The 17,652-nt window shown below is 41.1% G+C and overlaps 2 protein-coding genes across 4 annotated transcripts in view; both read right to left on the bottom strand.

Moving 5' to 3' along the window:
- The window catches only part of ncm (pre-mRNA-splicing factor nucampholin), a 134,946-nt gene that overhangs the window by 28,549 nt on the left and 88,745 nt on the right, over nucleotides 1–17,652 (bottom strand). The gene's annotated exons all lie outside the window — the stretch shown is intronic.
- LOC108361793 (uncharacterized) lies at nucleotides 413–1,889 on the bottom strand. Its single transcript, XM_017614557.1, has 4 exons — nucleotides 1,821–1,889; nucleotides 1,586–1,762; nucleotides 1,353–1,526; nucleotides 413–1,264 (listed from the first exon to the last, which is right to left on the bottom strand). Exons 1-4 carry the CDS (start codon nucleotides 1,839–1,841, stop codon nucleotides 917–919), a joined length of 720 nt encoding a protein of 239 aa, XP_017470046.1. The 5' UTR covers nucleotides 1,842–1,889; the 3' UTR covers nucleotides 413–916.

The raw sequence follows: 17,652 nt of genomic DNA, 5'->3' as shown, positions 1-17,652 counted from the left end.
AAACCGTAAAAATTCATATTTCAAAAAATTATATAAATTCTGTAAAGTTGCATTTAAATTCTCAACTATTTAATTTTTTAGATTTGGTGTGCAGTTTTATAGTCCATTCAATTTTAGTGTAACAAAGTGTAAGTTTTAGGTTGCTAAGAAATCGCGTTAATTTTCTCCCATACAAAGTATGTTCGACAATTTTGTTTTTGTATGGAAAAATGCGAAACACTTTCAACCAAAAAAATTATCAAAAATCAACGCGATTCATTAGCAACTCAAAACTTACACTTTGTTGCACTAAAATTGAATAAGCTATAAAACTGCGTATTAAATAAGAATCTAAAAAATTAAAAAGTTTAGAGTTTAAATGCAACTTTGCAGAATTTTTATAATTTTTTGAAATTTGAATTTATATGGTTTTTATTAGATATTGAGATGCGCTTTTATAAAAAATAATAAATATTAAATAAACAAAAGAAGTAACCAAAACTGGTCGAAGTATGGCCTTTCTCCAGTTTTGACCGCCAGTGTATATTTTATGTATTTATGAATTAAAAAAGATCGTATCTTCAATAAAACATATTGAATATATTTGTACTTCAGTTCATTTGTCTACATATTTAGTTAAAAAAGAAAACAATGTTTTAGGCAGCCCTTCAGTCAAAAAAAGATTAATACCTCAAAAATTCCCAAAAGAAGCAAGGTCGGCATTCATGTTTCTAGAATACATTTTGGATATACCATTACAGTTTTCAAATCGGTTCTGGATTGCGAATTTTACAAAATCCGCAAGCAAGAACGAGTTTGAAAAAAACGTGGGTACATTCAAAATCATCGGTATAAATATAACCGAAATATCTGAATTCGTTGTTGCCGATTTGGCTGTTGGTTAAGTATAAAAAAAAAACCATAAATTTCATAAAGCTTAGTAATTTTTGTTGCCTTCCAATAAGAGATTTCGCTCCATTTGCCTCTCCTTTTTTTTAGATTCAAAGAGTAAGTGAACAAACGATTCCTTAAGTTCCTCCTTGATTTCTTCATTTTTAAGTGCGCGAAATTCCAACATTAAAAACCTACAGAAAGCGTCATCGTTACCATCCAATTCAGTATTATCTTTTTGTGCAATAGATTTCAATGCCTCCGTCGCAGCTTCTAACATGTCGTTCTCCTTTGGTGTTGAGCTCTCTTCATTCGGACGCACTCTCTTCTTACTTCGGGCCGGAGGAGACAAGTCTCTTTCTAGTTCAACTGAAGTTTGAGAATCATCCAGGAACTGAAAGTAAGGATATACATATATGTATATACAAATGTACATGCACGAACTAAAGAAAATGATTTCTCAGCAATGCAGCAGTCCTCACCGATGAAAAATTACTTTCTCCTTTCCGAACCTTCACAAAATCGGATAGAAAACCAAGCTTCTTATACCAAAACGCAGTTGGGACGTAAACTTCGTCAGCGCCAGCTCCACTTTTCTTATTGCTACACTTTGCAACTTCTCGCGTGAATTGTCCTCGCAAGTAGTTAATTTTTGCCTATAAATGGTATAAAAGGAAAAACATTACAATCGTTGTAAATGTATTTATATACATACCTTTACTTCAGCGGGCCCAATTCCTGGCATGAAATCGTTAAGACTTTCCGCCAATTCGCTTAGCGCTTGGTACCGCGCATGTTTGTTATGGTAAAAATTGTTCTTTGGATTGTACAAACACTCAAATGACTCCCACAATTCAATTAGATGCAGGACAGCTTCCCTCGGCCATTCCAACTAAAATTTTAGTAGTTTTAGTGAATGCATGTTTTAAACATGAAGCACAACCGTTTACCTTCTTGGATTCTTTATCCATATTTGCAAAATTATTTAAAATTACTTTTGAGTGCGCAAATAAACGTTTTATAACAGCAATTTTTGAAAATTAAATATAAAAAGAACAGCTGATTCTATCTGTGTGTCAGATGAAAATAGAAACATTTCTATTTCGTATGTACGTGCATCTGCTTTGTACAGTAGCAAATCTAATTTGTCTTTACACGCTATGTTTGCATTTTCATATGTAAAAAGTGGCATGTACACATGCAAATACATATCGTGTAAGAACACCTTAACATTCGCATTCGCACATTCGCATTCGCATTCGCTAATGTGAAAAATATGACATTCGAAACATCCCCACTTGGAATGCACCTTGATAGAAGATTAACGTGGAGAGCTCACATCTTTGCTAAGCGTGAAGCACTCGGTCTAAGCTAAGAAACTTATTTTGGCTTATAAACCGTAACTCACAACTATCAACTGACAACAAACTTCTGCTGTACTCAACTGGATATTAGTCCCGAGAATCCCTAAGACTCCGCAGTAATCTCGAAACTCCCGAAATAGTCCCGAAATTCTTCAAAATCCCGATACTAGTTCCGATAATCCCGAAAGTCTCGAAAACTCCGAGTCTTGAAAATCCCGGAAGTCCCAAAAATTACGATTTTAGTCCCTAGAATCCCGCAAGTTCCGAAAATCCCGATATTAGTTCCGATAATCCCAAAAACCGTGAAATAGTCTCGAAAATCTCGATATACATAGTTCCGAGAATTCTGAAAACATCGAAGTAGATTCGTAAATCACAAAATAGTGCCAAAAATCCAGACATTAGTACAGAGAATCCCGAAAGTCCTAAAAGTCACGATATTAGTCCCGAGAATCCCCATTAGCCCCGCGAAACCCAAAAGTCACGAAAACTCCGAATTACTATTGAAAATCCCGAAATATACTCTAAAGTCGCAAAAATCCTGATATTAGTCCCGAGAATCTCGAAGTAGCCCGAAAATTCCGAAATCCAATCCAAAATCCCAAAATATGCCCGAAAGCCCCAAAAATTCCGATATTACTCCCGAGAATCCCGAAAACTACGAAGAAGTCGCGAAATAAATCCGAAAGTCCGAAAAATCCCGATGCTTTTCATTTCCAGACAACCGGTCAGGTACGAGCATGATTTTTAATTTCGACCAAACTCAAATACATTGTTTGTTGGTCCAAATAATGAGACACGTATTTTTTCTTTTGGCTCGGAAAAATTTTTCGGCCGAATTAAACGCGATTTTGTTTTTCAGGCAAAAATCGATTATTCGAATTGACAGTGAGAATGTTTTTTTTTAAATGCCCATAACTTTGTCAAAATTTAATAGATTCCAACAATGTTTTTACTCAAATGTCAGTAATTCTTGTCACTTCAAGATAGAATGATATAATTATTGATTTTCATTATTTAAAATTTTTTATTTAACAATAAACAAAAAGTGCATATTTTTTTTTTAATTTAATTTCTCAAAAAGTGTATTTTTTTCTCTCAAACTTTTTTACCGGGAAAGAGAGACTTTGAACTACAATCAACGTAAATCTCTAATAGCGAAGATTTTTTTTTCTGAGTTATGATTTTTTATAGAAAATATACGTTTTTGTGGTACATACTACAATATTCTTATATTGTTTAACTAAATGGAACATATGTATGTAATATATCAGCAAAAAGTACAGCCGTGATCATTTTTTGTGTATCAAATAGATATTAGAACACACTTTCCACCATACAGTTTCGAATATAAAAAGCGGGAAAATGTGATCACGGCTGTAATTTTTGCTGATATATTACATAATTTAAGTTTAGTAATTTAGTTAAACAATATAAGAATATTGTAGTATGTACCACAAAAACGTATATTTTCTATAAAATATCATAACTCAGAAAAAAAAAATCTTCGCTATTAGAGATTTGGGTTGATTGTAGTTCAAAGTGTCTCTTTCCCGGTAAAAAAGTTTGAGAGAAAAAAAATACACTTTTTGAGAAATTAAATTAAAAAAAACATTTGCACTTTTTATTTATTGTTAAATAAAAAATTTTAAATAATGATAGTCAATAATTATATCATTCTATATTGAAGTGATAAGAATTACTTACATTTGAGTAAAAACATTGTTGGAATCTATTAAATTTTGACAGAGTTATGGGCATTTTAAAAAAACATTCTCACTGTCAATTCGAATAATCGATTTTTGCCTCAAAAACAAAATCGCATTTAATTCGGCCGAAAAATTTTTCCGAGCCAAAAGAAAAAATACGTGTCTCATTATTTGGACCGACAAACAATGTATTTGAGTTTGGTCGAAATTAAAAATCATGCACGTACCTGACCGGTTGTCTGGAAATGGAAAGCATCTCCCGTATTAGTCTCCAGAACCCCCAAAGTCCTGAAAACTCCGAAGTAGTCTCGAAAATCCCGAAGTAGTCCCGAAAGTTACAAAAATCCCGATATTAGTTCAGATAACCCTGAAAACCCCGAAGTAGTCTCTAAAGTCCCGATATGGTCGCGAAAGTCCGAAAAATCCCGATATAAGTCTCGAGAATCCCAGCGGGTTCTCTTTCTTCTCTTTCCAGGCACGATAACACAGGGATATATGATTGCAGACACCCCCCCGAGAGCAGCCACCGCTCTGTAAGCCGGCACCGGTCCAAGAGCAGGAGCCAATCAAAGGGAAGGCACCATCACGGCAGCAAGCACAGCGACGGGTCGCTGGGAAGGCACCGCAGGTCCCCCAGCAGTTCATCGGCCTCTGACGAAGCTGGGTGGCAGACCCAGAAGAAGAAGCAGCGCAGGTGCAGACCTCCTCCACTACCCCCAACGGGTCAACCGGGCGCTCTTGACGACTACCACCGCGCCGGCTTGGGCGGTTCTGGTGTCAAGTGGTATCTTCGCTACCTGAAGCAGGGGAAGACCGCAGAGGAAGCTCGGGTCATGGCAGGAGTTCGGGTGGAGGTTGAGAAAGAGGAGCGTGAGCGCGAGGATCGCAAGCGCAAAGGCGACAAGGCCGCACCCGCCAGTGGGCGGAAGAGTGACCCACTCAAAGAGGCACATAAACCCGCGCCTGCTGAAAAGCAGAGCAGCGGGACGCAGAAGTACCAGCATAGACCCGCGCCCGCTGAAAAGCGGAGAAGCGGGGAACGGCAGAACCAGCATAGACCCGCGCCTGCTGAAAAGCAGAGAAGCGGGAAACAGCAGCATCACAGACCCGCGCCCCCCGTTTGGCGGAGAAGCGGGGTACCAATACAGGTGAAGCAACAGCACCAAAGCGCAGCAGCAACCAGATTACGCCACCGGAGTTGCCTTCCAGTAAGCGTCAGCGAGGGCAAGCACCCCCTCTGGGATCATGGCCCAGGAGCCAGGGCGGAACTGCCGGCCAGGGACAGGCGCGGGAGGCAGCCACTCAGCAGCCCAGCTACTCGGAGGCCCTTAAGGGCATCCGCGTAGCAGTGCTGCCTTGTGACTACCCTGCTGCTTCCCTGAGCTCGGAGGACATAACGAAGCTCCAGAATGCCATCATGGAGGAGGTCTTTAAATGGTGGTCGCATCCGCTGGCGTTCTGTGGGGTATACTTCCGCTCGGGTATGCTCCTGGTTGATTGCAAAGAGGAGCGAACAGCAACCTGGCTAACCCAGAAGGCACCCTGTTTAGGCGGTTGGAATGGGCCCGCGTTGTGCACCAAAAGGGGTGATGATATCCCGCCAGTGCACAACATCACGGTCTTCCTCCCGAGGAGCGCTGATAAATCAGCCGAGTACGCGCTGACGTTACTCCAGGCCCAGAATGAGGGCATCCATACCTCCGCGTGGAAGGTGATCTCCTGCAGCTCCGAGGACAACGGGCTCAGGCTCAATCTGGGCATTGACGAGGAGTCCTACGTCAGCATCAAGAAGGCTGGCTTCAACGTGAACTACAGGTTTAGCTTTGTCACGGTAAGACCTTGGCGACATAAGACGACAGGCAGCAAGGAGTCAGAGTCGCAAGACATGCAAGTCGACGCGGCTGCTGACTCCACCGCTGCCCAAGCGACTGAGTCGACCGAGGTCTTACCGGCTAACCTGGCACCGAACCAAACCAAGGCACCAGCCCTGATTAAGGCACCAGTTCCTGCCAGCGCCTCCGGGTCAGGCGACTCCACCAGCCAGGCCACGTATGTGCCTACCACCCAGCAGACCTCAGCAGGCTTGAGCTCGACAGGCGTAGCGAGGGCGATTTGCGGCTCTCGGATCTGGACGAGCCCAAGCTATGAGCACACCGCAATTGGCAGTAGCCCAGGTCAACCTGCACCACGCGGTGGCTGCCTCGGCGGTCATTGCGAGCAGGTTTGCCACGGAGGACCTGGGCATTGTACTGATCCAAGAGCCGTGGACCTACAGAGGCCAGGTCAGGGGCCTAAATCACAACTGTAATAAGGTAATTTGGGNCTGAGCATTGTACTAATCCAAGAGCCGTGGACCTACAGAGGCCAGGTCAGGGGCCTAAATCACAACTGTAATAAGGTAATTTGGGACCCCTCTAGTGAGAGGCCCAGAGCGTGTGTAGGGTTGAAGAAAGATATTGACTATTTCTGCATTACAGAGTTTTTAACACAGGATTTGGTAGCAGTTCAGACGACGCTGTCAATACACGGCAGAAGCACGGAGGTCGTCTTTGCTGCAGCCTATTTCGCGGGGGACAACGTCACCGTTCCACCCCTGGAGGTACAGCAGCTGGTGGAATTCTGTCGGAGGAAAAGGATTCCGATCATCCTAGGCTGCGATGCGAACGCCCACAATGTGGAGTGGGGCAGCACGGACACGAACCGTAGGGGTGAGTGCCTTCTAGAATACATTATTAGTGAAGACCTTTGCATACACAATGTCGGTCATAGTCCAACATTTGTTACTAGGGTTAGAGAGGAAGTACTTGACGTCACTCTCAGTAACGGATTGGCCAGCCCTTTGATCAGCCAGTGGCGGGTCTCACCAGAGCCCTCCCTGTCTGATCACAGGATTATCCGATTTGTACTGGGAGCGGAGGTCATGACAGCTTGTATAAAGAGGAACCCCAGGAAAACCGACTGGGCCAAGTACAATGAGCTACTCAGGGCTAACCTGCCTAGCCTGAGGGTAAAATATGGAAAGGTCGACTGTATAGAGGTGGAAAACAAAATAAATGAGCTGAATGGCTCCATACTGGATGCCTTTAACTCTAGCTGTCCCGTGTCTAAGCCAAAGGGGAGGTCTCAGCCTACTTGGTGGTCACGGGAGCTCTCAGTACTCAGGAAGGAGGTGCGCAGACTCTTCAATCGAGCCAAGCGCACGGGGAACTGGGACGAGTATTCAGCCACCTTAACAACATACAGTAAGGCGATTAGAAAAGCCAAGCGTAGCAGCTTCAGGTCCTTCTGTGAGACCATCTCATCTACCCCTGCGGCTGCTAGATTGCACAAAGCCTTGGCGAAGGACAGTACAGGAACCAGGCTAGCCATTAGGCTACCAGGCGGCACTTATTCAGGTAACGAAAAGGAAAGAGCACTCGCCCTGCTATCTGCCCACTTCCCTGATGCCATTCCACCAACCCGAGATGCGGTGTTCCACGCAGTCAGGCCATCCCCATCAGACTGGAAGCTGGCTAAATGCCTAATAACCCGGCGATCAGTACGATGGGCGTTGGATTCTTTTGAAAGGTACAAAGCCCCCGGGGTGGATGGCATCAGTCCAGTGCTGTTGAAGCAGGGTGAGGAGCTCCTACTCCCACACCTTGTCGACATAATGAGGGACAGTCTAGCGCTGGCCCACATTCCCGAGGTGTGGCAAAGGGCGCGGGTTATCTTTATCCCGAAAATAGGTAAGAGGGATTATTCCCTAACTAAGTCATTCAGGCCGATAAGTCTCACCTCCTTTATGCTAAAGGCAATGGAGAAGGTTATCGACAATGAAATTAGGTCTAACACTCTGAAAGAGGCACCTCTGCATCCAGACCAGCATGCGTACAGAGTGGGCAGATCCACGGACACTGCTCTGTATGCGCTGACCACAGATATACAGAGTGCCCTGGAGTGTGGAGAAACAGTGCTCTGCGCCTTCCTTGATATAGAGGGGGCTTTCGACAACACATCACACGTGAGCGTCGATAGGGCACTTGAGAAACGCAATGTGCAGCCAACCATCCGCAAATGGATAGCCAGGCTACTACATACCAGGATTGCTGAAACTGAAGTAGGTGACAGCGTAGTACAACTTAGAACAACAAAAGGTTGCCCGCAGGGAGGGGTACTATCACCTCTCCTGTGGAGTTTAGTGGTGGACGAACTCCTGCAGAGACTCACTGACAATGGCATCCGCTGCCAAGGGTACGCGGATGACATAGTGATCATTGCTAGGGGGAAGTTCGCGAGCACCCTCTGCGACATAGTGCAAAGAGGTCTTAATCTGGCAAGGAGGTGGTGTTTTGAGGTGGGACTCAATATTAACCCTTCAAAGACAGCCATTATTCCATTTACCAGGAAAAGAGCCCTAGAGGGGATGAGGAACCTAGCCATGGATGGGGTCGCGGTCAATGTCGTCACAGAGATTAAGTATCTGGGTGTTATCCTGGACTCGAAACTTCTGTGGAGGACTCATGTGGAGGCGGTCACTTCCAAGGCTACGAGAGCGCTGATGGTGTGCAAACGTCTAGCAGGGAAGACCTGGGGGTGCACCCCAAGGATTCTAAGATGGATGTACACCATGATTGTACGACCAACAGTAACTTATGGAGCGGTGGCTTGGGTATCCAGGACTACTCTGGCAACGGCAAGACAGTCTCTTGCCAAGATTCAACGTCTGGCCTGTGTTTGCATCACGGGAGCTATGCGCACATGTCCGACGGCAGCGCTGGAAGTAGTCCTTGAACTGGAGCCACTGCATATTACGATTGAACAGGTGGCAAAACGTACGCTCTTAAACTTTGCGAGAGAGGGCTTTGGAAAAGGTAAAGTGCTATCATCCAGGAACAGGGAAAAGCTAAGCTCGAAGCTGCCATTAGTGCTGTTTCCCAGGGATGATATGCACAGAGTAGTGGTCTTTGGAAGAAACTTCAAAGTCGATCTATACAGAAAGGCGACTTGGAGCACGCCTATCTTGGAGGAACACGTCCAGGCGAGCACTTTACAGTGGTACACGGACGGCTCCAAAACCCCTGAGGGTATTGGAGCAGGAGTATATGGCCCTAGGCTGAAACTCTCAGTCCCCTTGGGGACTTTCCCCAGCATCTTCCAAGCGGAAGTCTATGCAATCAGTCTTTGCGCAGAGATTAACCTTCGCAGGAATTATCGAAGGGAGAGGATACTTATACTAAGCGATAGTCAGGCGGCACTCATAGCTCTCTCATCCTTCGAGGTCAAATCCTCTTTAGTCTTGGAGTGCATCGAGAAGCTTAATGCCATTGCTGTGCACAACACCGTCCGGCTAATATGGGTAGCAGGTCATATGGGTGTCGAGGGTAACGAAGTAGCCGATCAGCTGGCCAGGCTGGCGGCTGCCTCGACGCCGGTAGGACCTGAGCCCTTCCTTGCGGTGGGTCCCAGCACGATAAAAGAGGCACTCAGAAAGGAAAACAACAAACTGAGGGAACAGCATTGGCGAAGTATCTCGGGACTTCGTCAAGCCAAGAGCCTATTAGGGGGGTATAACCCAAAGAGATACAGGCTACTTATAAACCTCGCCAAGGCGAGGCTAAGAATCATAACAGGTATTTTGACGGGTCATTGTAGGCTCAGAGGCCACTTGTTTAATATGGGGATCTGGTCAAGCGACTTATGTCGCTTCTGTGACTCCGCCAAAGAGACACCAATGCACCTTCTCCTGGAGTGTGAGGCCGTTTCGCGAAGAAGGGGAGGTGCCTAATGCCAAATAATAATTTGATTAGGCCACCTGTGTTGACAAGTAATCAATCACAACCAAGTGCAGAAGCATTTAGGGAAATGAGTAACCAAATTGCAGAACTCGTAAATAGGTTAGTCGACGCTAGATTAGGACAAAGGGAAACCCCAACAATAGAAGTAGATCAGACCATTACTTTGACAAACGGAAATAATATAGGTGACCTCGACGAAATTCCCGACGTAGTTAGAAGTCTTCGAGAATTTTAGGGTGAGCCAAGGGAATTCAGCTCTTGGAAGAAGAGTGTAGAGCGAATTATACAAATTTATGAACCTATCTGCGGTACCCCAAAATACTTCGGAATATTAAGCGTAATAAGAAATAAAATTACAGGACAAGCGGACGCGGCATTGGAGTCGTACAATACACCACTAAATTGGAAGTCAATTTGCAAGTGTCTTACGCTCCATTATGCTGATAAGCGCGATCTCGGCACTCTCGAATATCAAATGAACTCACTTTTACAAGGACGATTAACTACAGAGGAATTTTATCAGAATGTCTACTCACATTTATCGCTTATTTTGAACAAAATATCATGTATGGAAATGAGTCATGAAACACTGCATTATGACCCAAACATATCGAGATAAAGCTCTTGATACTTTCATTCGCGGTCTGAATGGAGACTTACCCAAACTATTGGGAATGAGGGAACCGGTTGATCTCCCTCAAGCTTTACACCTTTGTCAAAAACTAGAGAACCAATACTTTAGGACAAATTACGCTTATGGAGTAGCAAAAAACGTCCATAATCCTTATCCAACTAATCCGGCAATTCCCCCTAGGAATCCTAATAACCGCATTAATACCAATACTAAGGGGAGCCCCTATTTTTATCCAGAATTAGCATATCTCCCACAGCTGTCAAGAAATCCCAACCCTACTCCAAATTCTGCGTTTGGGTATACCTATTATAACAATCCTAATAATATTAGAAACAATTCTGTACCACCTCCTCGTCCTCTCGGACCTAAGCCACAAAAAAAAACCAGAGCCAATGGAGGTAGACCAAAGTGCTCAAACCCGAAATATAAATTACAGGAATCGACCGACGCTAAACAACACGTCTCAGAGTAAAAGACCTGCATCAACCCAGCTCTATACTGACAAGAGGCAGCGTAAATTTAATATAGAAATCCAGGACTACGAAAACGTTAGGGATAACAACGAAGTAGCAGGAGAATCGCTACACGACTACGTTTATCCTTCCGAAAACCTAGGTGAAAATTACCAAACAGAAAGCGACCCCTTAGAAAGTATTGACTTCACAGACATTCATTTTTTAGAATGAATAACTCTTCATTGCCTTACATCGAATGTAAAACAAGCAGTGGAGAGATAATGAAAATATTAATAGACACTGGCTCTAACAAAAATTATGTGCAGCCCCAGTTTGTGAAGAAACCCATTAGAAATGACAACCCATTTTTCGCAACCTCTATGGGAGGAAATATTTCAATTACCCATCACACTTTTGCAAATGTCTTCGGACTGAAGAACACCCCCTTAAAAGTTTTCTTGCTGCCAACATTAAAATCTTTCCATGCCATTATAGGAAACGATTCACTAAAAGAGTTAGTTGTCGTAATACACGCAAGGGATAACTACATGTCAATAGGAAACAGATTAAAAATTAAATTGAAACAACAGTTCTCACAAGACGTAAATCTTATCAATATCAGAACGGAACATTTAAACCAAATTCAAAAAGAAAACCTGCAAAAGTTAGTTAGTAATTTCAAAACGCTATTTGCCGACCCCGAAGAAAAATTAACTTTTACTACCACAGTAAAAGGCGAGATTCGCACCACCACAGACAGACCAGTTTATACTAAAAGTTACCCTTATCCAATGTGCTTAAAAGAACAAGTGGAAAAACAAATTAAGGATTACTTACGCGATGGGATCATCCGACCATCTAGATCGCCGTATAACGCCCCCGTATGGGTAGTTCCGAAGAAACTAGACGCATCAGGAGAAAAGAAATACCGTATGGTGGTCGACTATAGAAAGTTAAATTTAGTAACAGTGCCCGACAAATATCCCATTCCCGAAATCAAAGATGTATTGGCACAACTTGGTAAAAACAAATATTTTTCAACAATCGATTTAAAAAGTGGATTTCACCAAATCCCACTTAAAGAATCGGATATTGAAAAAACAGCGTTTTCTATAAATAACGGTAAGTACGAGTTTACTCGACTGCCTTTTGGGCTGAAAAATGCTCCCTCAATTTTCCAAAGAGCCCTAGACGATATTCTCAGGGATCACATCGGCAAGCGATGTTATGTTTATATAGATGATATTATCATCTTCAGCAAGGACCAGGAAACTCATTTCAATGACATGAAAATCATTTTCGAGACTCTAGAGAACGCCAATTTAAAAATACAGTTAGATAAGAGTGAATTTTTAAAATCTGAGGTTGAGTTTCTGGGATTTATTATTTCCGAGAAGGGCCTCAGGACGAATCCAAAAAAAAACCGAAGCGATAGTGAACTTTCCTACGCCCCAAACTTTGCAATATCTTCGTGCCTTCTTAGGACTTTCAGGGTATTATCGCCGCTTCATTAAAGATTATGCGAAGCTGGCAAAACCCCTTACAGTCCTTCTAAGAGGGGAAGATGGGCGTAAGCCCAAAAGCGTTTCAAAAAAAAACACATATATCACTAGATGAAAACGCAATCGAAGCCTTTAACAAAATTAAATTATCTCTCACTGCAGAGGAAGTAATGCTCATACATCCCGACTATTCAAAAGAGTTTCAGTTAACAAGAGACGCCTCAAACTACGCGATTGGCGCAGTACTCTCGCAGAATGATAAACCCATTGCTTTCATATCCCGAACACTAAGCCAGACAGAAGAACATTACGCCACAAATGGAAATGTTGGCGATTATCTGGGCTTTATGTAATTTACGAAACTACCTTTACCTACCTAATCTTTACCGATCACCAGCCCCTGACGTACGCGCTTAGTACAAAAAACAACAATAATAAAATGAAAAGATGGAAAGAGATCTTGGAGGAATACAATTATGAATTGCATTACAAACCGGGAAAGGCAAATGTGGTCGCCGATGCACTCTCACGACCGCCCCAAATAAATTCATTGACAGGTACTATGCATAGCGATGAAAGCTCCGAACATAATTTAATACCGATAACGGAGGCACCTATAAACGCCTTTAAGAATCAAATATTCCTAAATGTCGATGTAATTTCCTCATACAGGTTCAATATAATTTTCCCAACATATCACAGACATACTGTTACTGAAAATGACTACTCTCAAGAAAAATTAATTGAAATTTTAAAACGATATCTGAATCCGTCAGTCGTAAACGGCTTAAGCACAGAAGAGCACATTCTCGGCGAAATACAGGAAATATACCCTCTACACTTCAGAAATTATAAAATTAGATTCACGCGGAAAATGTTAACTGACTTAACGGACGAAGCCGAACAAGAGAATGAAATCCTAAAAGAACACAAACGTGCACATCGCAGCGCGCGCGAAAATAAACAGCAGCTTTTACGATCATTTTACTTCCCTAGAATGCAATCGAAAATAGACGCAATAATAAAACAGTGTAAAATTTGTAAAACGCAGAAATATGAAAGACACCCCCCAAAACCCATTATACAACCGACTCCAATCCCACAATATCCTGGACAGATCGTACATCTAGACATTTACTACACAAACGACAGAGTAATACTGACTGCAATAGATAAGTTTTCTAAATATGCCCAAGCGACATTAGTCAGATCAAGAGCCACACAACATATTAAAGAACCTCTTAGAAGACTATTGATGTGCTTCGGGATACCGGAAAAAATAGTTATCGACAACGAAAAATCACTAGGATCAGCTTCAATAATACATCTTTTAGAAGACCAATTGAATATCGAAATATTTAAATGCCCACCTTATACCAGTACAGTAAACGGACAAATCGAACGATTCCACAGCACATTGGCAGAAATAATGCGTTGTCTTAAGGCAGAAAAAGTCCATTCATCCTTTGCAGACCTCCTCGACAAATCCATATGGAAGTATAACTATTCTATTCACTCTACCACAAACCAAAAACCTGTAGAGCTATTTTTTGGACGACGTGTAACGTCTGACCCTCTCCAAGTCGAAGCCGAAAAGCAAAAGAATATTCAGAGGCTCCAATATAAACAGGACGCTGACCTTAATTATCACAACAAAAAAAGAAAGCCTTATAAAAATTATAATGTGGACGACGTAATTTTTGTTAGAACAAATAAGAGAATTGGAAATAAACTTACATGCCGCTATAAAGAAGAAACTGTAGCGGAAAACAGAAACAGTACAGTTACCACAAATTCAGGAAGAATAGTGCATAAAGGATTAATAAGAAATTAGTTAGAAATATATTAGCTCAGTATTAGGAAAAATAATCAATACCTAACTGAAAATAATTATTTTCATTCACAGGAGACAACATGACAACTTTTATAAGATACATATTTTTTCTATTAAAATTAATGACGATATGCCACTGCAAAACACAGATATTGGATTACAGCAATTCCCAAATAATCGCAATCGATAAAGGTATTGCACTACTACAGACAGGTACATTCAAACTCATACATGCAATTAACCTCAACCAATACGAAGATGCTATCTTGGACATAGAATCTACAATAAAAAACTATGTAACACCCAAGGACAGCAGTTACCTTTTTCTCAAACACGACACCGATCTACTAAAGAACATACTTAACGGACTCAAACCTAGGCAAAAACGATCCTTGAACATCCTTGGAACTGCTTGGAAATGGCTAGCAGGCTCTCCAGACCACGACGATTTCCAACTGATATCCGACCAGACAAATAACTTATTAAGCAATAACGACAAACAAGTAATAATTAACAGATTAACAATCAACCGACTGAATGAAATCTCGAAAATAACGAATACCCTTTTAAACACAGTCCAGTCAAGCGAGATAGCAAAAAAAGAGATAATACGAAATATAGAACGCAAACTCAAGATAATTAAAGAAGAATTGGTTCAGATAGATTACTCGATACAGTGGGCCAAAGCAGGCATTGTCAACTCCTTTATATTATCAAATTTCGAAATTAACATTACAAAAAACCTTTTCGAGGAACAAAAAATGCCTTTTGTAAATTTAATAGAAGCCTTAGAATTCAGTGAAGTAAAAATCGCTGCAAACCAATCAACCTTGTTGTACGTTGTGTCGCTACCATTAACAGAGAAAACCAGTTGTAAAAAATTATTGTTAAAACCCGTAAAAATGAAAAATGTTAGCATTAAGTTAGAATTTGAAAATATAATGTTGTGTGAAAATGAAATATTAGGAATGAACAATGAATGTAATACCTTAGATGAAATATCAATTTGTAAAACATCGAACTTTGTTAATATTACTAGTTCTAGTTGTATTCCTAATTTAATGAAAAGCTTGCCTTCAACATGCACCACCACCAATAACCAACATTTACCGACAATCGAAGAAATCACATCTAACATTCTTCTACTAAATGATCACAGCGGGGAAGTAACAATAGATAACAAATCCATGTCACTGCAAGGAACCTTCTTAATTCACCACAGCAACTCAACAATCACGGTGAAAAACCAAATATTTAGAAGCAATCAGCTATCAGCTGCAAAACCATTACCTGCAATAGCACAAACTTCTAATGCGACCAATATTTTCAAGGAAGCCCTATCCTTACAGATGCTGAAGGAATTACAGATTACTAACACTGAAGAGTTGAGAGAAATCAAGTATAAATACGGCGCTAGTCTAACCATCAATTCTATTATCTTCGTCATAGTTATCTGCCTACTATCATATAGAACATATACCTCCAGAAGGAACTATAAAGTAACCATACAAACAACAAAAAAGAATACAGATGATATTGCCGGTACCCTAACCCACAACAGTGAGGACACCGTTGAACTTAAAGGGGGAGGAGTTAACGCCACAGAAGTTAACAGCGACGTTCACACGCGCAACACATTTTCTGCTGACGCTATGTCTACCAAAATTGGATATCATGTAGCACATATGCCGTAACCGTGAGAAACCAACTAGGCACATGGTGGTTGCATGTGACAACAGCCAACTCCAAGCTTAGGTTAAGAATCCAATTGTCAACTAAAGTTAGTTCAAATTTTTACTCAATAAATACAAGACGTGCTCATAGAGCACTAAAAAATATATTTTTTTATAACTTTACCCGGCAGTAAAGTTAAGTTATATATTTGCAAAGTCGCGCGCAAAGATCAAATTATATATTCGAAAACTGCATAAAATTCTCTAAAACATTCGTCTAATTTCAAGACCTGACGGACCGGTACTCACACTTTTTTTTTTACTAATAATCTTTAGCATCTACATTACAAAGTAAATTTTTTGGTAAGAAAATAGGAAAGTACCAAATAAATGATAAATACCTTCACCTGAATATTCTACGACATTTAAGTAATTGATTACAGTTGAAAAAGAAATACTTTCTTTAATTAGTTAATAGCCAAAGGCAACTAAACTGATTAGTCGGTATCGCATCCATTCCCGTATTTTTTTGGGAAATGTATCGTTCGTGAAGAAGAGGGGTGAGTAAATAATGTAAAATTTGGTATTTATGACTTTTACTTTTCCCCTCTCTAACTGGTCCAACTGGTTTTTTAATCAACTGTCACCATGACTTTTTCTACCGGCCTCCATATAGTCGAAACACTGTGGGCCGTGAGAAAGTAGTAATTTTTAAGGTATAGTCCAACCCTTCACAATATCCGTCAAGGGCTTTATTAGTCGTGGTCTGAAATGCAATAATCACTTAAAATTGGCGCCGTTTTATGGTGAAAGGCATATAAGTAAGCATTTAAACTAAAGCTTTCTTAACCCATTCAGTACAAAAATTCAACCAATTTCAATTAATTTTTTTTTTTCTGGCGACCACAAAAGCAAACGTGAACGTGAATTGTTGGCGAAAACGTTGCACCAAATGTTTCAATAAAAAAATTAATTTTGGACGAAGTTCGCCGCTTCTGGTAGTTATATACCGAAGCGTTGAGAATGAGTCAAAAAAATGTTTAAACGCTTATCTTTTGTCACCTACTTCACCGGTTTTAAATCTGACAATTTTTGGATAACCTATGAAGCTTGCACATTAATTTGATATATAACTGAATTCTGTAGCTACTCCAGATAGCCCTAACTAAGTCGTATGACTGAGCAATTATATATAGAAGCGTTGAGAATGAGTCAAGAAAATGTTTAAACGCTTATATTTTGTCACCTACTTAACCGATTTGATATCCGACAATTTTTGGATAACCTATTGAGCTTGCACTTTAATCTATACTAATTATATAAAGAGAAGTCCCTTTTTTTTGTAACAGGTAATCTCGCGAACGGCTGGTCCGATTTTCATGAAATTTTGTATACAAATAGCTTTCGGTAACCACCATGTTTTAGGCTAAAAAAATTTTACTTTTTTCGGGTAGGTGGATCAGGGACCGGTCTATTCGAAAAAATCTTATTATAGTCCGATTTTCTTAAAATTTAGTACGTAAGTAGCTTTTTAGCATATATTAGCATATATGACCCATTTTTTCCGGGAAGTGGTCCAGGGACCAATCTATTCGAAAAAATTGAATTTACGGTCCGATTTGCTTAAAATTCGGTACGTAAGTAGTTTTTTAGCATATATTAGGATATATGGTCAATTTTTTCCGAGAAGTGGACCAGGGACTGATCTATTCGAAAAAATCGTATTTACGGTCCGATTTGCTTAAATTCGGTAGCTTTTTAGCATATATGATCCATTTTGTCCGAGAAGTGGACCAGGGACCGATCTGTTCGAAGAAATCGTATTTATGGTCCG

Source organism: Rhagoletis zephyria, unplaced genomic scaffold (assembly GCF_001687245.7).
Source record: "Rhagoletis zephyria isolate East Lansing unplaced genomic scaffold, Rhagoletis_zephyria_1.1 Rzeph_scaffold_00851, whole genome shotgun sequence".
Classification (NCBI taxonomy): Eukaryota; Metazoa; Arthropoda; class Insecta; order Diptera; family Tephritidae; genus Rhagoletis; species Rhagoletis zephyria.
This window is presented reverse-complemented; position numbering and strand designations above follow the sequence as displayed.